This window comes from Rhipicephalus sanguineus, chromosome 1 (genome assembly GCF_013339695.2).
Source record: "Rhipicephalus sanguineus isolate Rsan-2018 chromosome 1, BIME_Rsan_1.4, whole genome shotgun sequence".
Lineage (NCBI taxonomy): Eukaryota > Metazoa > Arthropoda > Arachnida > Ixodida > Ixodidae > Rhipicephalus > Rhipicephalus sanguineus.
In genome coordinates this window covers 179,818,312-179,841,554 of record NC_051176.1, presented here as the reverse complement: position 1 = coordinate 179,841,554, position 23,243 = coordinate 179,818,312, and the positions used below count along the sequence as shown (strand labels likewise).

The 23,243-nt window shown below is 45.9% G+C and overlaps 1 protein-coding gene across 2 annotated transcripts; it reads left to right on the top strand.

Moving 5' to 3' along the window:
- Positions 1-4,646: 4,646 nt before the first annotated feature.
- Positions 4,647-21,123, top strand: LOC119403320 (50 kDa spicule matrix protein). Of its 2 annotated transcripts, XM_037670266.2 has the most exons (3): positions 4,647-4,879; positions 19,945-20,383; positions 21,038-21,123. In XM_037670266.2, the coding sequence occupies exons 1-3, from the start codon at positions 4,871-4,873 to the stop codon at positions 21,082-21,084; spliced, it is 495 nt and encodes a 164-aa protein (XP_037526194.1). In that variant the 5' UTR covers positions 4,647-4,870; the 3' UTR covers positions 21,085-21,123. The 2 variants fall into 2 exon arrangements, with proteins under 2 accessions (XP_037526194.1, XP_037526200.1); XM_037670272.2 differs by having other exon boundaries at positions 19,945-21,123.
- The last annotated feature ends 2,120 nt before the right edge of the window (positions 21,124-23,243 follow it).

The following is a 23,243-nucleotide window of genomic DNA, read 5'->3' as shown; positions in this document are numbered from 1 at the left end:
TGTAACGCGCGATAGAAGTCCCGCGTATTTAAGCGAGCGTTGTATGCATTACCGAAAAAAAAAAGTAACTAAGTACGTTACTCGTTACGCAAAAGAAAAAGGAATGCGTTACCGCCCTGCGTTACCCATAAAAAAACGCGTTACCGTTACAACTAACGAAAAAAAAGTAACGGACGTTACTTCTGCCGTTACCCCTTAGTCAGAAATCTTAATCAGTATGTCCTCGTCCCAAGAACCTACAAGAGCAACTTTTTAAAACTCATATTTATATGTCGCATTAAAGTTGTCGCCCAAACAAAAATTTTAACCGAAATACTGATTAAACGAGAGCAAGTTGCACAAATATGCCGCGTCTTCACAGTACTATAGTGGCCTAAAGTTAGCCTGAATAGTTATATCTGATGGCTTCTAACTCGGTGGCACATGGGGAAACTATTTTTCGGAATGGGTCATGAAACACAAAGTGATTGATTTCATCAATGCTTTTCGCAATGGAAACATCACTGAACAAACTTGCAGTAATTATGATGTCGTGTTTCTACTACCAAAATAAATGCGCAAATTTTGTAGCAATAAAGCAATGCTTAAATGGCATGAATCTGGTGAAAATTTTTTCTGGACATAAACAAGTCCTTTTTTTTAATTTGACCTGTACAACTGCCGCAAATATTGCGACTGCGTATGTGAAAGTATTCAAGGTCAGCCTCGCTTGCTCAGGAGTTCAATAAACACAAACGTAGGTGCAGTTGCGTATAGCGAGAAGCAAAACTAATTTTGAATACGAAGTTTATAAACAATGCTAGAGTAGTGCAGGAACAGTTTCCTAGCGTAACTACAAACCGCTGAATATAAGCAACAGTTGCGTTTTAAAGCTTTAATCGGTCATCTTCACTCGCTTATTAGCGGATACGTCCGCACCTATACGCTCAATAGAAGACGACAGACGCACTATATGGTACTCCTGTATTCACTTTAAGGAAGAGTTGGTGAACGCGCGGAAAGGCGATGCCATGCGGCATCAAAGGTATCGAGACAGTCGCTCATCAGTTTTGCGATTACGTTCAGAAGGCACTTCCGAAGAAGTCTTAGTATAAGAGAGAGCTGAGCTAGTTGGTAAGTATTCATTCTAAAAAGACAGGGCGTGCAAACACGGACACAAGAAGTGGTGTCCTGACTTCTTTTTTGTGTCCGAAGAAGTCATCCTCCTTTGCGCTGGAGCTCGCACCGACTATTGATGTCCACAAGCCGAGCAGGTCTCGACAGCTCGCTTTTGACGGTTACGAGGACCGCATTACACTTCGCTTCATCGACAATCAACGAAAACTTGAACCTCGATAGCAAGGTAGCCGAAACTCCATTTAATAAATTTCGGCAATTTGCTCCATATTGCAATTTCCCCCGCGCAAGAAAAGACCCCGTGCGGGGTCGTCTTGTGAACGCTTGGCGCGCCGCAGCGACGAAATAACGTCAGGGCGTGCTCTGAGACAGACGCTCCTACGAGACTAATGAATTTTGTGTAAGACTGCGAGGATAATTGGAATGAAAAGTAACGAGTAACGTGACACCTCACGTTACCGGAAAATGGTAACGAAAGTACGTTACCCGTTACAGTTCCGAAATAGTAACGAGTACATTACTAAGTTACTGAAAAAAGTAACGCGTTACCGGTAACGCCGTTATTTGTAACGCGTTACCGCCAAAAGTGATTTAAGCAGCAATCATTTCTTTATATTGAAGGCTCCGTCAAGTTGAGCCCATCGTTTACGATAAGTGCTTTAAAGGCGGCTTCCTAGAAGAGAGAGAGAGAGAATAAGAATAATACTGAAGAACTTGGGTCCTTCGCGCGACATGCGCCACCGCGAAGAAGCCCTAAGGGTAGGCGGTGCTCAGCATCTACTGCGTGCATGTTATGATATCTCGGCAACGTGCCCTTTCGTGCATCGCAGCTTACGGATGCATGTGCGTCGCGTCGGCAAGCAGCTCGGCGCGACAGGGGCAGTCAGGTAGAAGGCGCCCTCCGCGAAAGCGCGCGCATCGTTGCCGGCAGTCCTATGAGTCTTGACTATTGTATACACTCTCGGCACAAGATGTGGACCCTTAGAAAAGTATCGCGGTTACATACAGCCATAAGAAACAGTCCCTCTGCGATTACTTAGCGATTGCGTACTTACGCTCTTTGCACAAGACATGGGGCAAAGAGCAGGATTTCTGAAGAATAAAAACGAGAATAGAAGCACACATAATCGCATTACGAGGGAACGACGCAATCAGCGTTCGAAGGAAGGCACCGCGCGCAAAAAAAATAGAGAAAAAAGAAAGTGCTCCTTCGTAGACCAGAGCTCCTATGTCATTGAAGCAGGTCAAAGATAATTGAATTTCAGCGGGGGATCTCGCGCGGGAATAATGAAACCGCCGGCCGCATCACCGGCGCTGGCAAACAATTCAAATTCCGACCAGAATTAGGTTGCAGGAAAATTTAGGTAACTCCTAGTTTTCGGCTGCACGCTGGGTTTCTGTCCGCGGATTAATAACTCGCTAACAAAAACTGACGATATTTAATGTCTTTCAGGTTTCAGTGCTGCAAGACGTGTATTTGAAGCTCCGCATGCGAGCGCTAGAAGAAAGGCAAATACATATATAGAAAACTAAAAAAATGGGCCTCTGCTCAAGAGTTTAACAACGCTAATATCAGCTTGCATCTTTGACGATATTCAATTCGCTTAATCTGAAACTAATTTAACGTTAGCGGCGGGAAGCCACTTGAGTTTTGCGAAACTGTTAAAAATGAAATTATAAGATTCCAGATAAAAAGAAAGCGAAGCGCCCTCAAGGTAAAAAAACGGCGCAAAAAATACGAACACATAAAGAAACAGGCTTTGCATCCCTAAAAGGTTGTCGGCATCCGCCTCGCAACGTGTGCGAGTGTTTCGTTTCGTTTCAGTCGCCCTCTGTCTCTCATCGTTGCGAGGCTGGACCTCGAGCAAGGGGCACTCCATCCTCCCAGCATCATAACATTTGTTGTTCGGGTTTAACCTCCCAAAACCGCGATATAATTATGAGGAACGCCGTAGAGGAGGGCTACGGAAATTTCGACCACCTGGAGTTCTTTAACGCGCACCTAAACCTATGTGCACGGGCCTCAAGCATTTTCGCCTCCATCGAAAACGCGGTCGCCGCGGTCGGGATTCGATCCCGCGACCTTCGGGTGAGTAGTCGAGCACCATAACCACTAGACCACCGTGGCGGGCGCATCGTAATAAGCTTGCAAGTGCGAATTGCGTCACGCAGCATTCAGTTCGAAAACATAGTGTTGAAATTTTAAAGCCATTTTACGCCAATTATTCACTGTACACGCACACTTCGAAAAATGTCCAGCTCGACGTCGCAGCACTGCGAATCACTGCGAAATACTTCGCGGCCGTGCGAAGAGCTTCTAGTGTGTGTTGTTGTACGCTGTGAAAGCTAATGTGTTCTTACTTATTTCTTTGACAGCATTCGCTGATATGGGTACATTCGATCGTGCTGATTCATGTCCCCTGTCATATACGGTTATTCACATGCTGTGCGTACGATTTTACAACGATCCCCGCAGGAATGCAACATGAAGCGTCAAAGTAAAACATTGTAGTGACTTGGAAAAATTTGCGTGGATACTTGCTATAACCGCAAGGTTAATATGCGCAATTCCTAAACCGTCGTAATTATTTACCGAAATTGCAATATATCTTCGTAATGTGGGGAGGGACAGAGGGGGACTGCGGCAGCCGGCGGCGAGCATCCTCAAAGTTTCAAACAGCATGCCCTCAACACTTCTGAAGACATTCCTTTTCTCTCTAAACAATCCCGCGACAGCTAAATATTACATTTGCATATACCGCACACCTTAAGAAGTTCGCTTTCACATATGTAGCGCTGATCGTGACTTGTGTGCCTACAGTACCGCTAAAGTCATTTTTCTTATATTTATTTTGTTTCTTTTTTCCATGCCGCTTCGTTTATGCAGTGCTATCAGCAACTGCATATTCTTACATGAGGCTCTATTGCCAGCTACGTATCACAGTTCAAGTGCCCTTCCAAGACGCTCACTCGAGAACTTTAAACAGTCTCGGAAGCTACTCACGCACGTACTTGTGCTTAAACATTTCTTTCTGGCAGTTCAGCGACGTGTCACTGCCATGAGCCGTGTACCTCTACATCCAAATAAGTGGGTCGTACTCGTTCAAACGTAAAAAATTCCTGGCTTACGCAAGCCAAAAGAAGATCACTGAAACGATTAATAAAGGATAAACTTAAGAGAAGTGCAGGGTTTATGGTATTACTGAAGACGCAGGGGCAATCAAAGGTGGCCTATTTTCGACATTCATTTCACCTCGAGTCGTCATCGACGATCGTCTCGATTCGACTTTCGGTCGCGTCTATTATAACCGCAACCGGGGGTGGTAGTGGGGTTGCACCTTATCACGCGGAATCAGCCGGCCAGCTTTTGCACCCACCCGTCACGTCCTTCCCTCAAGTAAGCCGCGGTCACCAGACGCACGAGAGGGTTTTGACTCACACGTGCACGCGCACAGACGTGCACATACACACCGGTGTGCAATCGCAACCGCATCGGCGGCGAGAGAGGCGTCAGACCGGCGGGAAAACCCTTTTTCTTTTCAGCCCTTTCCAACGACCGGAGATATGTCCTCTTGCCCCGTCCGAGAACCCCCCTCTCGCGTTTCCGTTGGAGAGGTGGGGCAACCGGCAACCGGTATAAAAACCAAGCGGCTCGTAGGAGACCTTGAAAGTCGTCCCTTGCTCTTCAAGTCCCGACGCTTTTCTGCCATTCGTTGTCTCGAGACCGGGAGTACCGGCTGTAAACAAAGGCGCCATGAAACTGGTGAGTCCGCCGGTTCCTTTAACTTTCGTCGCGGTTCACGCCGCTTCCCCGCCGGTATCCGCAGCGAAGCGGCGGCGTCTCGTGCCGCTGCCACCGAGCAGCGCCACGGCACGCGGACTGGTATGGAGGGCGGTTGCGGGACACGCCTGCCGATCGACCAAATATCTTAGTGCACAAGCACGTGTTGGTTAAGTGCTTTCATTCTCGTTCAGTGATGCTTGATGGCGCGTTGATGGTTTCTAAAAGCTCTGTTACATATACGGGCTGTTGTACGCCACATGGGCGAGCGCGAGTTTTTTTTTTTTTCTGATTTTTACCTTTGGTTATCAACGTGTTTTCGCTATTTCCATCGGTTGTACGAACTCAGAAACCCTATACAGATAATTGAACTAATGTCTCCGCATTTCAGTCGAGTAAGCGTGCCTGGCTGACATTTTTCCCGTTTGAGAGAAGAAAAATATTACGCTTATAAGTCAGACTTTTTTATATAAAGCGACGATCGCAGCGCCCCAGCAACAACATAAGAAACGCCGTAGTACCTAGTAGTATTGGGCCTTCACGGTTCAACGAATGCTTAGTTCAAGCAGGAAAATTCATGAACTCGCATTCTTCCTAACATGGGCATTCTTTTGCTGGTACCTAAAGAAAGAATTGTTTCTTTAAAATGAAGACTGAAAATGAAATTTGTCTATTAAAAGGCTTCGAGGGGCAGTTTGGAAAGTTAAAGGAACAGCCCCTTTTGTCAAGCCTACCACCATGCCTCGTAAACATTCAGGTAGTGGGCACGTTGGGGACGTTGGAGTTTTATTCCACTAGTAAACACAGAGGTGCCACCGTCTTCCCTGGCTGTGCAGAAAGGGGCAATTAAATTTGGAGAACAAATGCGGTAATAAGGATAATCTAGGCGTACTTAAGACACTGAGGTATGTGCATCACGAGTAGTGAAGTCAGCTGCAGTTATCACTGACAGCAGTGGAGACACAACTGTATTCCTGGTGCTGCTTTTAGCCAACTATCTATTACGGTTGTTGTTTCAGCGGGTGTCTCTGGCTGGTTATCGCTCTGCTTCACTTTCTTTAGAAGATTACTTTGGAGCCTCGGTAGGGTTATTTAAGTGCCATTGACTTCTTCTGACAACATGAGTATATATACACCAATGAGATCTATTTAATGCCGGTACTTCAAGCTCGTCCAGACGTTTTCCCTGTGACCTGGAGAATATAATCTAATCATCTCGTAGTTTTGTTGTGATCAACGAATTATACATCAGTGTTAAGAAATGTGATCGCTTATTCATCGATCCGCCCGATCCGCAACCACGTTCTCGTAGCGCGATCACAATCAATGAGGGGAGTTTTTCACCCTTCGGAGACAGTTCTTTTCGCTGGGCACACGAGGAAAAGAGTTAAAAAAATAAACGACAGCCTATGTAAAGTCGATAATAACATGTACCTGAGTTCACGTAGCGAGTTAAAAGTTAATCCGTGGCAAGAACGGAAGAATAATGAGCAAGTGAATTCTAAAAATTGAGTCATAAAGGCACAGGGTATGTTCCAAGATATTCAATTCTTAATACTTTCTTACTTCTTTCTTATTTTATGTTGCTCATTTTTTTTATCTACGTCCCACTTAACGCACGTGTAGCAGTTGCCTTGCATCACGACACGATGACCAACGCACAGCATCATTCTCAGGGGCCGCCACATCAAATGATATCGCATGACGCAAATCGTTTCATGTTAAATCACTCGCCAAATTCTCCTGTTGCTCCCTTGCTAGCAATTTCGCCCCAATGAAAATTTATACGAGGCCTGTTGAGAAAGCATTCGTTTCGGGTTCTTGGCCATTGTAGATCGCCGCTATATGTCATTTTTTTTTACTTTCTGTTTATGTGGTTTTCAGTAGAATCTGCAATAGGATCTGTTCCTCGCAATGCGGAATTCCTAAGGAAAAAAACATTGCACTTCACGCTGGTTAGTAGGTGTCGCACGTGCTTTATTCACGTACACGTGACCTTAAAGAGATCAGAAGAGCACCGTTTTGATGATCGCAAATCTGCACCTTCATGCTAATTATATACGTGAGACTTCTAATTGCAAAATTGTAACACAAAATGATGCGCTTAATAAATCACATTCAGACTCTTTTTTTTTTAATGTGCGTTCTAAGAATCCGTAGGAGCTTTTGCACGTGGAAGAAAAAATATAGAACCACAAATCCCCACAAATACATGGAATTCGACATGATCGAGTAAAGATTAATGCGAGCTTACTGTCTATTGCTTTCTTATATTCTGCATGAACAAAAGATGGCGGCTTCCTATATGATGCTCGTAGCCTAAACGTCACTTTCATTTTCCCTGTATAATTTTTCTGCATTTTCCTATACGTTCATACGTTATTAGGAATAACGTGCTATCTCCGAAAAATACAATCAAGCAGCCTGAACACGTTTCCACTGCGTGCTTTCGGAGCCATGAGCCACAAAAGCGCATGCAGCTTAATCCATGCGGCGTGCGCTCTTCTCGAAAGTTCCAAGAACCTTGGCGAAACCTGCTAGGCGTTTGCCGCCTATCAAAGATTGTTGTAGTGAGTCCTGTCTTATTACAGGAGAGTAGAATCGACGCTGAGTGCGGCGTTGCCTTCGTTTTTGCAGATGTCGAGTTCTGCCTTCACGTTTTTCTCAGCGGGTTTGCTTTTCTTCTTATTATTCTCCTTTTAAATACCAAGCATATCTTAGCGAACCTTTGGCACTTTGAGTCTATCTATCTATCTATCTATCTATCTATCTATCTATCTATCTATCTATCTATCTATCTATCTATCTATCTATCTATCTATCTATCTATCTATCTATCTATCTATCTAGCCGCCTACGTCTGGGTGCTCTTGTGATAGCCTCCTTAACTTGGTGTAGACCAAAATTGACATGGGAGGGTAACAGGATTTGACGAATATGACTGTCGGGTCATGACATGGTGAACGTGAAAATCCTGTCGCGTACGTCGTCAAACCCTTTCCTCCAGACACGTGTGGCACATACCCGTTTACCACGGGCCGCGGTGTACGGGAATGCGCCACAGGTGACTGACAGTTTATGTCTACCCAGGATCGGCGAGAACAGACATTGGTAACTTAAATGCGAGAGCGCTAAGAAACACCGACATCGGCAGCGTTGACCCGACAAATGGAAAGGATAAAATTAGGATCCCAGGAGGAATCGAACCAAAGAATTGTGCGTGGCAATCGGCTATTCTACCACAGAGCCACGTCGGGTCTATAAACTGGTTTGAAAAAACAGCCTATGCAGGCGTAATGGCGGTGCAACGTCAATTTTCTAGCTATCTAATTTTACAAGACAGCAATAAACACTACATATGTACTCCTAGTATAGGCGTCATATCAGATTAACGTCTGTGATTCCAGTGTTGGCTCCGCTTTTATAACAGTCTAATAAACATTACATTTGTATTCCTATGATTCAGCAAGCTATGTTGAAGCATTACTCGACCCCGGGTAATACATTAACGAAAGTTGCGTATGATATTCACATGATTGCACCACAAAGTGCACTTAGTTTCGATAATACTCACGACTGTGCTCTAACGTTAGTGCTGACGTTACGTCAGACCATGAGTTACCCTTTAAACGCCAGTGTTGTCGACGTGCCTGGATAGCCCACGATGTGCACACAGCTACTACACTTACAAAAACACGTCGATCTACCTCGTAACGCTTGTCTCAAAGCCATAAAATACAGCATAAAAGTACTCGCTGACTGCTTCGCATGAAACCGATTCCCACAACGCGTGGGATCTGCCGAATTTGTTTCTTTTTTTTTTCTTTTGAGGAAAGGTGCTCAGAAAGGCTGTGTAGGCTGCGAAGTATATTACGATCTCTCTTATGTCATTCTGCTGACAAGCATATCCATTGCAGTTTACCTCCATAAAGTAATCGGCCAAGTGAGCCGCTCAAGGGGCGGCCAGTGCGCGTGAAACCGTCCAGTCTTTAAAATTCCACGAGCCTGCTGAGAAGGAGGCACTGGGGGCTCGTTACAGAGTAGATGAAAGCATTCGATCATTGTATGCTGCCCCTCCAATGGCTCGCGATGACAGCCGACCAGATAGTCAGTCCTCTGACCAGTCAAGAGCTGCACTCACACGCTGAGCTTTATTGATACGGCATCTGATGACAGATATGTCACGAAAATAGTCGGGTGTGCCCCTCGTTCGAAGTGAGCATCAGATAGAAACCGCGAATCTTGCTTTTTGTACGAGCTGCTGAGCAATGGCCACTATAGTCTGCCTTTAGACTTGTTGTTTGTAGAGATACGTCAAACCGAAGGACATCTGCACATGAGCAATGGCATCCCAGCATGTGACTTTAAAGGGACACTAAAGAGAAAAGCGATTTTTCACGTATTCGTAAATTAGTCTTTCCCTATCCCATTATCACCACGCTTTCTGCTACAAGACGCTCCAGAAAACGTGCAAAAAGAAAAGGCCGGTGACGACGCCCCCTTGAAGTTCCCACGCCTATCGTTGTGACGTAATAGATTTTGACGGCGCCTACGTAGTTCCGAATCGCTAAAAATGAAGTGCGTAATTCTCTGAGTGGGGCAGATACTTAACACACCAAATTTTAGGAAATTTTGTTGAGCCACTGTGGCCAAAATGAGAAAATTAACTTTGAAATCGGTGACGTCACCTGGCAAGATTACGGCGCGAAATTTAAAAATGTAACTTTTGCCTCGATTTCCTCTTCTATAAATACGGTCTCGTCTTCTTCAAGGTGCAACTGCCTACCTTAGCGCGTGTATAATTCATACCCTCTCCCCTAAGCTGAACAATAGCGGGTACGAAGCATACACATAACGCGCTAAGGTAGGCAGTTGCGGCCTTGAAGACAAGACCGCCTGCCGAAACGTTGGCTGCAGTGACAGCCCGTGTTCAAGAATTTTTCATCTCGTTGAGCTTTCATATTCTAGTGAACTTCTGCCTTATATGGATTTAAATATTATTTTACATAACAGCTGGCAATAACTAGAACAACGAAATTATGATATTGTTAGCAATCTCATATTTCAGTCAGCATCGAGTTATGCAAACAGCCGCTCGAAAGCAAAGAACGTCACGGGCGACGGCTTGGGCCAGCCACAAATTGTGCTGACGGTGAGAGCAGCGGCGTCAACAAAGGACCACATCGTCCGGCGGATGAAGCCAATGACCTTGGAGAGCGGCTCTCGCTTGGAAGAGGAAGCGCGAGTGTTCGCTGAAGAGGAGAGGAGAGACCCGTTGGCGCGTGGCAAATTGACGGGAAAAACCCGGCTCAGTCACAGACCTGGCCAATGTTTGGCCTGCCACCAAAACAGAGACAAAATCCTCCTGTCGGCGCCGGAGGTGCATCGTCCGAATTCGGGGAAAGCCCCCGGCACTTAGGACGAGGGCACGAAAGCTCCGGAGCGCCGCCCGAGGCGGGCCGTACAGTGGGCTCCTGCTTTGGGCGAAAGCACCTGCTCCCGTCTGAGCACTTATCCCCCTCCCACATTACTTTCTCTCTTTGTCCGCTCACTTTCTATCGAAATATCTCGAGCCCAGTGCTCCTGTTGTGTCATGCATGGTTAAGTTATCCGTTTCGCTCGTCCCTTTGCTGCCGTGGACGCATCGTGTGACTTGCTCTTCGGCAGGGCATTTCTAACTAGCTACTTGACTGGCTCATGCTTTCCAAGGACAGCACCAATCGCGTTTATTTTTTTTCACCCTTCTCCTCGAATAGGAGACAACGCTCATTCCTTCACACTCTTAACACGTAACCACAAGTTGGCTTTTCCAACTTGCTTTCTACGAACGACCAGTTGTTCGCAGAGAGATGGCAGGCGCTTGCCAAACTGGTTGCGGACGTGAAGGACGACTGAGGGAATCCTCGACGTAATGAACAGAGTATACGTACACGCGTATTACCTCTAACTTTGTACACTCTTTGAGGTAACACGTACGCTTTGGCGATTCCAACGTGCATTGAATATTAAAGTTGCATTTTACCCGACCGCCTACGCAAGAGTGGGTGTTAACAAAGGGCAGTTTCAATATCGAGGACTACTGATATACTGTGAGTAATGCATTCACTTTTGTTTTGAATAGGTGTGCATCACAAGCGCATTACTATAATATCATGGAGGTGAAAATAATCGCAGCATTTCTTAGCGTTTTCCGCATGCAAATGCAAGAGCACGTTCAGTGGGCGCCACGGTCATGCATCGTCGTCGATTTAGTTCGGGGACATCATTAATTGTCTTCTTGTGCATGGTTTCGCTCTCGCAGAGTCAATCCGTCACCTATTCGCGCCTAGAGCTCCGTCTGCCGAAAAGGACAGCATGTGACACCGAGGCTATCGGTGTCAGATTCTGTCCTAGCCACCGGCTGAGCCGGCGTTATGGCTATATACAGCAGCAACAGTAGTCCCTGCTGTAAATGTGCATAAGCTGACCGGTAGACGACCCATTCATCCTTCTCGGGGCGATGGCCACCGACGACGGCCGAGCAGACAAAAACGCTCCAGCGCGACGCCCGGCTGGCGCGTTCACCCGAAGGTGTGCGTGCTCTGCGCTGCAAGGCGTTCGAAGCCACAGGAAGGCGCCCGAGAGATATAAAATAAAAATGTAAAAAATAAAAAAGGCGCCGAACGATGCAGGCACAAATGCTGGGCACCGTCCCGCTTCGACCTGAGACAAACAACGACGGATTTCCGAATCGGCGAGGCGGCAGAATTTTTCTTTTCCGGCAAAGGAAGTGCGCGGCCACGCGTCCGTCCGGGATGCTACGTGCCGTCATCAGCGACACCAACCGCCCCGTACGCGTCTTTGTATGTTTGTCCTTTTCGGTGACGCCGCTACCGATTCGTTGTTTCGCTTCGACTATTTTTGTAGGCCCTTCGCCTTCCTTTTCCTCCCTCGGCTCGCCCAACGGCAATGATCAGGCTTTTGTTTTTCCGTTTATTTCTCCTTCAGCAGTGTAGCGGCACAGTTCCTGAGCATTCTTATCAAGCCGCTTCTTATTCTTTGTCACGTTCAAAATTGGACCTTGGTTTACATGTAGTGTCTGCAAGCAGGACGCGAGCACAGTGCGCTGGGGCTGTGCGTCCGTCTTTCCATTTTGCCTCGGTAGGTGCCACTGCTGACGCTGGCGTGCATGCCACCATTCCATACGGAACGTTCGTGTCTAGTCCGCGTTTACCCTATCGGAAAAGTGTTTAGGAACTTCGATAAGGAGCTATATGTGGAGCAGCAGATTGCACCGTTGGTAATGGCTTCTAAAAAACTACAATTGTAAAGAAGTCTCGTTTTTACTCATAGGCATTACACAACAAAGCCATAAGGAGTAAGGGTCACAAAAACATCGGGATTAGTACGGAAAGACAACATTCTTGCATAGAGCACGGTATTCTTTACCCGAAGAATCACCACTTCGAAGTTTCACCGCGTTGCACTGAATGCTACTAAGGTGCTTATATAGACTATTTTACGTATGGGCTCCGGTGCCGCCATATTGAGCTGTAGCCGAGCTGTAGCCTTGCCGTTTTGTATCTTTAACAACTAAACCAACAGTGCTACGGTAGACGAATACACCGCATACACATGAAAACGTTTGGGTAGATGCATTCGACGTTCCGTGACTTTATTATTCCACGTCATGATACACAAAATGAGAAAATATTCGTTTAGCAGCCGAAGGTGGCGACGCCCACGTGTCTTACGTTAAAGTGTCTATAGGCGCTCACAAAAAGAAAAGTTGAACCATTATTCACGGTTTTCTAGTAGAAGATAGAAAAATGTCAGTTGCCAGTAACTGCTTTCTCTTCTTCTTATTGACCGACACTTAGTTATCTACATCGGTCCTCTTGGCGTTACAGCTCTCTTTTATATAACATGGACGAATGGGAAAGCACAGAGATTAACCAGAAGTAATGCACCGTTGATTATACATTGCCCTATGGAACGAAAAATTCTGCAAACGAATGGTGGCGATCGCGTGCACGCGTTGAGGTGCCTGCGGACTCTTCATATGTGGTGTAAGTCGCTCAATGCCAGAGCCTTTAAAAACATGCAAACAACACTCCGGCCCACCACTCCGGCCCAGTCGAGCTCGAAAACCACTCGGGCCAACGCCGCTTTCGTCTAGGGTCTAGGAGAGTTTTCTATGAGAGAACGCTTCATGATTGAACCAGATAGACATCGCTGTTCCTCGTTTATTTTGAACTGCCGACAGTGAACCTAGTCTTTCGATACACACGTTTGAAACAACTTTATACACTCTGCGCGTTTCAATTTCTGTGAAAGCGGCTGTAGAAAAAAAAATGCGCATCACAACTGGGTGTGCATGTGAGCCATGTGAAAAATTTTTTATTTGGGATTGAACGCAGTGTATCACAGGTGCTAATAACCAGTGACGTAGACAAAACTTTTTCGTGGAGGGTTCGACCATACTTTATGTGCGTGCGTGCGTGCGTGCGTTGTATGTGTCTATATATGCATATGCAAAATTGAAAAAATTTCTAGGCGGGCGGCTTGAACCCCCCTCCCTCCCCCGGCTACGCAATGCTAACGCAAACGTAATCTTTTTTTACGCATTTCCACGCAAATTTTGGAGGCTCGTTTCGAGGTCATTTGGCCCATTTAAGAGAGAGAGAGAGATACAAGAGGGAACTGTAGTCAGGTGTTAACTAGGATTGAAGCATCCGGTTTGCTACACCTGACTCTGTGGAGGGGGAAAGCAAGATGGAAAGAATGGCGGAGAGTCAAGCAGGCGCGAAAAAAAAAAGTGTCAGAAGGCGTGCACTCACCCAATACTGAAAAGAATAACTAGCTTAAAACTCTGCGTTGGAAACGTCGCGCACGTTATTCATAAAGCTGACATTGTAACCAACGCAATAGACAAAAACAGTTTTGGTGCTCAGAACGGCGACATCATTCCCAATAGTTTCTAGGGGTTGGCTGATATTTATCTCAGTTCTCCGCACAAAATAATACCCCGGCGCTCTTCCTTTCCTTTCAAAGATTTCTTTTGGTTAAAAAAAAACAAACAAACAAGATTACTGTCATATGCGGACACCAGAGTTACCCGAGAAATGTGAAGCAACTGGAGGCACTTTTGTTTTATTATTTGTTTTGCGCTTTCATATATCTCCCGTTTGACGTGTATGAACCGGATGCGTTATATCGAGTAGCGGATTGTCTTCTTTTACGGGCGTCCTATTTCATCTCAAGAACAGTAAAGGTCGACGATTCCCGCATTCGCGTTGTTTCGCAACCGCACATCCGTAGGTGCGTCACAGAAGGTGCTTGCAAATGATGCATTGCGGAGGCTCAATGCGCATTCCGTGGCGCTGGAACATACAGCGTGGGAAGGCTGCCGCAGATCAAAACAAAAGAGCGTGATCAAAGCGTGCTGATCTACAGAGGCGGCATGTTCGCCGCAATAGCACGTCCACGCCCTCGATGTGTGCTTCTTTCGCGCCGACAAGAAAGCGGAGGCCATCACGTGGAACACGCATACACGTGTCCGCGGGCAAACTCGTACTTCTCCGCACAGGTGCGAATGATGAGCGATTCTTACACGCAAGAAGCTCGTCCTGCAGCAGCACGGAGGCCGAACTGTTGTGGATTGTGCGTTCTCGAGCGCATTCGCTGTTACTAACCAAATCTCAGTCCCGGTTTTTTCGCTGTCCCATTGTATCGGCAAGCACATCGTGTTCTTACGCCTGCCACGACACTCCGCGTGTATACTCGTGCGTATTAAAATACTAAAACCATCGACGAATGATACCACTGTGATCACCCGCGGCTTTTGGAGCTAGTGTGGCCGTATATGGTCAAACAGAAGTGTCACGTTGCATGGCGTTCTTTTAAAGCGCCGCATTCTGCTACCGTAAAATGAGTGTTTAAATGGCTGAGGGCAGACACGCGCCATAAGCTCCTTGCCTCAAGCAGTAAAACAACTTCGTGCAAGCAAATCTGATCTTGGCGTTATCAGTAGAACATAACTTACTAACGTCCGTTGCCGGGCTAGTTGGTGCATAGTTAGTAATAATCGTCAGGCGCAAAGGAAACGCGAACAAGAGAATACACACAAACAGGAGCTTTTTTTTTTACCTTCGATGCTTCACTTCATGCAGCCTCAAGTACAGAAACAAATGGGTTTACATGGAATGGAACCAAGCTTAATCACGCGCTATCAGCCAGAAACCTGAACTAATTCTCGTTAACTGGCGACCACGGAACGCTGATACATTGGTCTCAGTTCTTTTATGCGCATAACCTCTGCTGTAGTTCCTGAGCCAACGCATTTCTACTTTTCCGAGAAAGGCGCGTGCCACAAGCAAATGTACGTACACGCTTGCAAACTTTACAATGATAGGAAAACGTGAGCCTGTCCCATTTCTGAGTGATAATGCGTGCTATCACAGGTGATCATTTACGCCACGGCCAGCTTGGCCGGTGTATAAAAGGCAAGCAAGGCGTCTTTTTGAAGTGTTGAATCGGAGTTGTGTATAAGATTCCGCTAAGCTGCGGCGAGATACATCGGTCAAACTGGCCCTTGTATAAATGATCGCCTCCGATAGCACGCATTATCAATCAGGAATGGGACAGGCTCGCACTAAGCTTGCCGTCCCAAGGTGTGTGCGTGTGAGCGTTTGCTAAATAACGCATATATCTTACGGAAATGTAGAAATATGGTGGCTCAGGAACTAGCGCAGATTATGCATATAAAAAAATGTTGTGACCAGTGTATCAGCGCGCGTTTCGTCGTTATCTGTTTACGAAAATGAGTTCTTGTTGGTAGGATGTGATTAAGCTTGGTTCCATCCCAGGTGATCTAATTTGCTTCCGCTCTTGTACGCATGCCTGAGGATATATGACGCGAAGCATTGGACAAGTAAAACTCAGTCGTGAGTGTTCGCCTGTCCGTGTTTATTCTCTTGTCCGTGTGTAGTTTTGCGCCTAAGAACCATTCCTGGCTACGCAGAGCACAACATTTCGCACACGCTCTCTTGGGTATATTTTGTCCACCGTAAACCTTGTGCATCGCAAAAGTATCTGCCGGAAAAATACCCGTCGCGTGTAAGCGTCGTTATTGTGTCCGGTTTCCCGTGTCGAAGGCACAAAGGACCTACTCTTTCGTAGGATCGAAGCGGATGGAACAGGGACTCGGCCGTTGTATTTCACGGATTTGACACATTCGTAGAAGCAGCTTGCCTGAGCTTTCGTTGAGGAAATGACGCGAAGTGGGCATAGCACGCGACCACGCCGGGATGAGGGTGGTGACGGTGTGCGAGCACCGTGAGGAATTAGCCCGGCGGCCTTGCCCGAGTTCACTGGTGCGAGCAGGGCGCTTTCTTCGCACGCCGGTACCGCTCACGTTTGAAAGCGGTGGATTTTGCCCGTGACTCGTTCCAAAAGGAAATATCGTGACTTATCGTCATTTCCCGGATTGAATCATCGTTCGACTGCTTAGTAGCAAAGCTCGTTCGCCCTGCGGTGACCTGAAGGAGCCGTGTCACAGCTTCCCGTCTGCGCCCTCCTCACGCGCACAAACGTTCCGTCAAGCAAACACGTGCGCGCGCAAGCATTTTTTTACATCAGTGGTGCTCGGGGAATATAACGAGCTAAAAAATTTAATAGTTTACGCATGGTTTCGTTTGGAAAAAAGGAAACTACATGAATTTTAGTAGGGGTTGCTAACCGTCAATGACGCCGGCTGTTGATTTCTCAATTAATGTGTAACAAAAACGAAACGCGAAATGTTGCAGACTAAAAGCCAAACTTTTGAAACCACGTGAAGCCAGACAGGTATTTAGGCATCTAATTCAGTTTAAAACGGATGATACGCACTGCGACCAATTTTTTGTAAGAGTTTCAGAAACCTTTCAGGAACCTCCGAAGGGCCACTAGCGCACGCTTTCGCAATGTGCCTGTCGGAGGAAGGACAAGACAGGACAGAGCGCTCGTGGTGTCCTGCCCTTCATCTTTCCGTGTTCTCTCGCGCTACGATGATCTCTGTAACGTCCGAGGTTTTTTTTTTTTTTTTTTTTTTTTACCAAACGTCAAAAACGCACTCTCTTGTCCACAAGTAGTTCGTCAGATGCTCAAGGGCGCGTACGTTAGCAGTGCTTTCCTTTAAATTATTTAGCTAGAGTAGTAGCACAGGCAATTTCTCATTTTGCCCATTCCGTAAGGAATTATCTCGCAGCATCGCAATATTATATATCAGTTAGGACGAGTCGCACGCCGCGCGATAAATTTTTTTGAGCCAGAGAACGTATGCGAACTTTTCGCAACATCCACATTATAAATGTTGCTGTTCCTTTATGACTAGAACAACGTGTACATAACAGGAAATACACTTAAACGAGTTCTGCAGAATGCACTCCATTTTACACCTGCGTATGCCAAAGATTTCTATGAGCCGGCGCAATGCTATTGTCAATTGCTCTCCCCACGGCAACTCACTAGGCATCTCTTTTTCTCCTTCTCCAATGATTCCTCGCTCCTCTATTCTTGCTGTTCCATGTCTCAATCGATGGCGCCTGTTAATGATGTTTTTAAACACGGGGGTCTCCGAGAGAAGCGTGTGACGCGCAACTACACTCGCCATCAAAAGGAGAGCCGTCGCTCAGGACCTCGCGGGATTCTCCAATCTCCGTCCTACGATCGTCGCCACTTAGCGTCCAATTGCGGCACAGCGGCAATTGCGGCGTCCGTTGGCAGCGTAAGCCGGACAATTAGGCCTATCCTAGTCGCGACGGACGCTGTTCAGCCTTCCACTTCACCCCATTTCCTCTGTTTCTCTCTCGCTCTGCTCGGCTCTCTTTTTCTCTTTCCGTTTTCTTCACTATCCACACAAGGACTTGTTGAGGCGCGGGTCTTTTTCGAGCACGCCGGTGGCGCCGCGTGAATCATTCTGATTTTGTTCTTCGGCAAGCATTTCGCAACAACTCTTGGGGTTGGCCTTGACAGCTGATTCGGTTCAGGCTTCCTCGTTCGTTTGTTCCTTCGTTAACTCGGCTTGACGCTATCGCCGGACCATTTCCTTCGTGTCTTGTAAGCGGTGGACTGGAAAACAGGAATCGTAGGCAGCGGACTTTCCACCAATTTCGATAATTATTTCACCCCTTGTCGCTTTCTATCGGCATTTCTTCGACGGAAGGGCTACACCGAAGCGTGTGACTTTCTACATGTGAAGAATTGGTTACAAGAATTCCTATTTTACAAAAAAAAAAGAGGCATCCATAGGTATCCCGGTATTCTTTAAGCTTGAAAGTAAGCTGTCTACTTTCATGGAAGATATAGGTAGTGTGAGAAAAACGGCGGTAAAGTCTCTAAAGCTGCGCTGTGGAGACATTGAATTACGATCAGTCTGCACAAGTGCACTCCCCGACAACAAAAACCGATAATCATTAGTTTTAATGAGGCAGCGAGTAAATGCGAGCCATTTCATGTTGACTACGAACTTAATAGTTTCTTTATTTTTCGAATAGCTGATGAAATTTAGTAATATTCAAGTAATACTTTGATTGCTAGGTATGCGTTAAAAAGTTAATGCTGTATATGCAAGTGAAACTACCTGTGCTCGACGCTACGAGTTGTGACCACCGCGTTATTATTGAGCCTTGGTATAATTTTCTTTGCATTCAAATAAATATAATGATAAACAATTCGCGTATATTTTTTCTCAGTGACACAATGGTTGGCAGTAATTTACAAAGCTTATAATCTTAAAATGTGTTCGATGCTATTCCGACGACCTACCTTTTGCTTGCACCATTCTTCGCCCGATGGTAGAACAAAGAGCGGTGTCGTTGCGCTATAGTTGTTACGTACGGACGGGTCCACTGTTAAAGGGAACACTTGCGTCCAGGGTATATTTGGATTTCGCTCTCTTGCAAAAACATAGTGGCTTAGATTTGCATAAAACTACTAGTCGTTGACAGTTCTGCCTCTTTTTGACTGACTCGTGCAGTGCATGAACAATGTGACCCTGTCCACTTGCTGTTAAAAGTCCAGCAAAATGAAAGGTGCTCATTGGAGTGTTCCCTTTAACAGTGGACCGTACTGTACCTCTTGTTATCTCTTGCGCATAAGGACAGTCATATATGAGCACATATGAGGCCTCAGCCGTATTATGCCTCGGGGCAAACCTGATAATTAAAAGAAGTGATGATTCTTTATTCTGATTATTCCATATTCTTTATTTGATTCTGACTCTATATTTGTTCATTTATTCTTCATTCTCTCTTCCACCTATTTACTGTGCTTCAAATTTCGGCAGCCACTTCATGGCGTATACACGTGATAAAGCCAGCTGGTTGGCTCAATTTTGCCCGCTTCTTGCTTTAGGCCCCAAAGCGAGGTTAGACGCGGCGTGCTGAGATGTCTTCACGTGTCTCATGATATCATTCAAGGTCGTGCATTGGACACCTAAACAGACCAAATGTAACGAGGCTCATCGGAATTGTTTTCGCACTCTCATATTTGTTCTCATTTACTTCTTGATGGTTAAGCGGCTAACTGAGCGCTATATATATCACTCTTAACGAGTTCTTTAATTAACTGGAGGGCAACTGCCCAAGCCTCTCAAAAATGCAACTCTTGCAAATAGCCACAGTTTTTCACGCAGTACTTGCCCTAAGCTGACCATTTATATATATATATATATATATATATATATATATATATATATATATATATATATATATATATATATATATATATATATATATATAGTACTTTGGGTATGAAGATCGATGCGTTCGGTACGATAGATTAGTGAGAAGGACTCACGTACGAAACGTTAACGTTACATATATATATATATATATATATATATATATATATATATATATATATATATATATATATATATATATATATATATATATATATATATATATATATATATAACTTCGTGGAGAAGTTTTGAATGCACATCTGCATGCAGTGTATAGTGTTACTTCATTAATCTGTGCACCTGCAACCGACTAATTGCCTGTCCCTGTTTGTACTGTACGCAGTTGCTGGTCGCAGCCGCGCTGGTTGGACTTTCCGCCGCGCAAATCGTCGAGCGCCGCGTGATCAAGAACCCCGACGGTTCGACCACACACATGGAGAGCAGCTCCTGGGGCCACAGCTCGTTCAACCAGGAGTCTTCGGACACCGATGGCATTATCAGTGGACGTAGCGGTTACGCGGACACCTCGGGCGTGAACTACGACCGCCACTACACCGTGGACCGCAATGGACAGCGCCGCCTCGTCGACCCCAAGGAGAGCAAGCTGAAGGGCCCACCCCCATCTTTCCCCATGCCCCAAGGCGGCTTCGGAGCCGGAGCTGGCGATGACTTCCTGTCTGGACGATCGGGCTTCGGCAACTTGCCCGGTTTTGGAAACCTTCCCGGATTCGGAGGCAACGTGCCTGGCTTCGGCGGCAACTTCCCCGGATTCGGCGGCAACCGTAGGAGAAATTAAGCACTCGCTCTTGCCTCCTGAGTCCTCTTCGGACGCTCTTGCACTGTACCTCACCATCGACTCTTCTTCAACGCACTCTGGGTGCCCTGTGTCTCCCCCTCCTCCTCACATGCCTTGAAGCCTGCACTGTGGAACGAGGACTTCTTCTGAACTCTCCTCCATGAATGTTTTTCTCCGACATCGGAACCATTGCCCACTCTGTATCTCAAACCATTCTTCTGTTGGGCCTTTCTGCAAATCTTTGTATTCCCCTCGTCTTCCGAAAGCCTTTTCTAAAGCACCAAAGAATTCGAAAAAAAAAGTAAGCTGTGCAACTTCGCGTAAAGTCTTGCTAGCCACGCATTCCGGACCACATGAGCACCGTTTTTCGGCTGCCTACTTGATGTCGCATATTTTCTAAAGTAGCTGTCATACGACGTAACAAACTTCTGCCAAAAATAAGGTACCCCCTTTTTTTTGTTTTGCTGCGCTGCTCCTTTTGAGACTATATACAGGGTATTATTTAACCACGTGATTTTCGCGATTACTGTGTATTTTGAAAAGTCAGACGCGAATTCAATCGTTGCATATTCGGAGCGATTTCTGCATTTTTTATTAAAAGCTTGTATCTCCAATCATGCTATGCAATTGTCTCTTTCAGCAACACTGGATATGTGGCGCTTCTTTCCGCCTGGATTCAGATTTTAGCTCAAACGGATTCAATAAAGGAGTTCTCCTTGAGATTTCGGAAGTGACTTGGCGTCTTGATTTTCTTAAGGGAGGAATGGGGAAGTGTAGGATTGTTACCACGTAGCTCTGAAGCCAATCAGTGCATATTACTTACCTCTTAATGTGACTAGCCTTCTTTGAAAGGTTCAACGAGTTTCAAGTACGATCCGTGTACCTGGCCTCTATAACGTACCCACTGAGTGAGTGAGTGAGTGAGTGAGTGAGTGAGTGAGTGAGTGAGTGAGTGAGTGAGTGAGTGAGTGAGTGAGTGAGTGAGTGAGTGAGTGAGTGAGTGAGTGAGTGAGTGAGTGAGTGAGTGAGTGAGTGAGTGAGTGAGTGAGTGAGTGAGTGAGTGAGTGAGTGAGTGAGTGAGTGAGTGAGTGAGTGAGTGAGTGAAATAACTTTATTTGAGACCTGGCGGACCAGTAACCCAAATAGTACACTATCTTGGGCCATTGGGTATGCGCTGAACCCTTTCGTATGGTGCATGCAGATAGACTACTGTGTGTGTGTGTAAAAAGGAAAGTTACCCATGGCTGCTGCCTGGCCTATCATAAAACTTGGCTCACATTGTGGGCCCGCATAGACAACTTCGATAGCACACGTGTGATATTGTGTCGAGAAAGGGCATATGCGCCTTTTTTTAAACCAGTACCCAGAATGAGTGCGCCAAGAGTAACAAGAGATTGTGCGTGAATAATGAGATACGAATGGCCGGTAGGTTAACCGGTAGATAAATATGCAGTTTTCTTAAACGCATTCAAGTGATAGCGATCCATCTTCAATAGACATCTTCGAAAAGCGGCGCAGCTGCTTTATAGGTAGCCATTGCACCGATAGTGTGCGTTGCTGCGCAGTTTCAGACAATATGTGCCATGCCGTGGCATCATTGGGCATCGAGGTTGATAGCATAACTGTCAATTTATGTGTAAATATAAGCCCGTAAGGTTTCGTGATTCACGAATGTTATGGGAATATTACAGGAGGAGAGTAATTATAATTTATCCATTTACATCATAAGCTGCCGGCCGCATCTGTAGTTGCCAAGATAGGTGATGTCCCATGAAAACGAGATACACAGCATGGCAAAGCAAGAACAAATAAGCAACGTACATAAATAAAAAAGAACAATAATAAAAGAAATATGTCAGCTTGCCCTACACCACTAATCACAATAAGCCAAATGTAGGGACAGAATTAAAAAACAAAAAACAAAAAGCCGTGTAAGACTAGACAAAACTGAGAACGTCGTAAACTTGCCCTATCGCTGTCGGATGTAAAAATCAGTAATAATGATTTTCATGTACACAGAACAATATATTATACAAACAGCTTAAGATAACACGAGCATCTAAGAATATATCAAAATTCTCACATGTAAAAGCGAAGAAAGCAAGAAATATTACGTGCCGTGTACTCGCACAATCTGGACCAACTCGTGGAAATTTGAAGAGCATCCGATTTAGGGCCTGGGTCCAGATTGAGGAAATACACCTTCAATGCTTCTGACCGGTCGAGAGATATATTTTCTTGAATAGGTGATGCAGTCGAATATCAGATGCTGGCGTTGTAAGCTCTATTAGGCGCTGACATAGGTCGGCAAAATACGTGCAGCTCACTCAGACTCACTCATGAAATGCTTTTTGCGCTTAGGGCTCACTCGGACTCAGACTCTTCAAAATTTTCTTGAACCGGACTCAATCGGACTCAGACTCACTAAAACGTTTTCGCAACCGGACATACTCGAACTCAAACTCACCAAAATATCACTCACTCGGATTCATTCATACACTCTAAAAAAAGGGGAGCGAGAATGGAGCAACGGGCTCCGTTCCTCCTTCGGAGCCGCAACTTTCTCCTTTGCGGACGATTTACTCGTCGCGCCCTCTTGCGGCAAGCGCCAAGGGAGAAACTTTTCTCCTCAACTTGCACGCGCGCATGCGCACGCCGAGTTAAATCGTGATTCCGTGTTGCGGAGAGCGGCTGTCCTTTCGCGCTCACTCGGCAGCCTCAGAACAGACTATCCAGTGCGACCGATATCGGCCAGTCGCGTGCAATTACTTGTACCTAGGATTGATGCGAGCAACACACGAGTGACGTTCATTGTTTTTGTTGTATGTGCTGAGTAACGTGTGTGG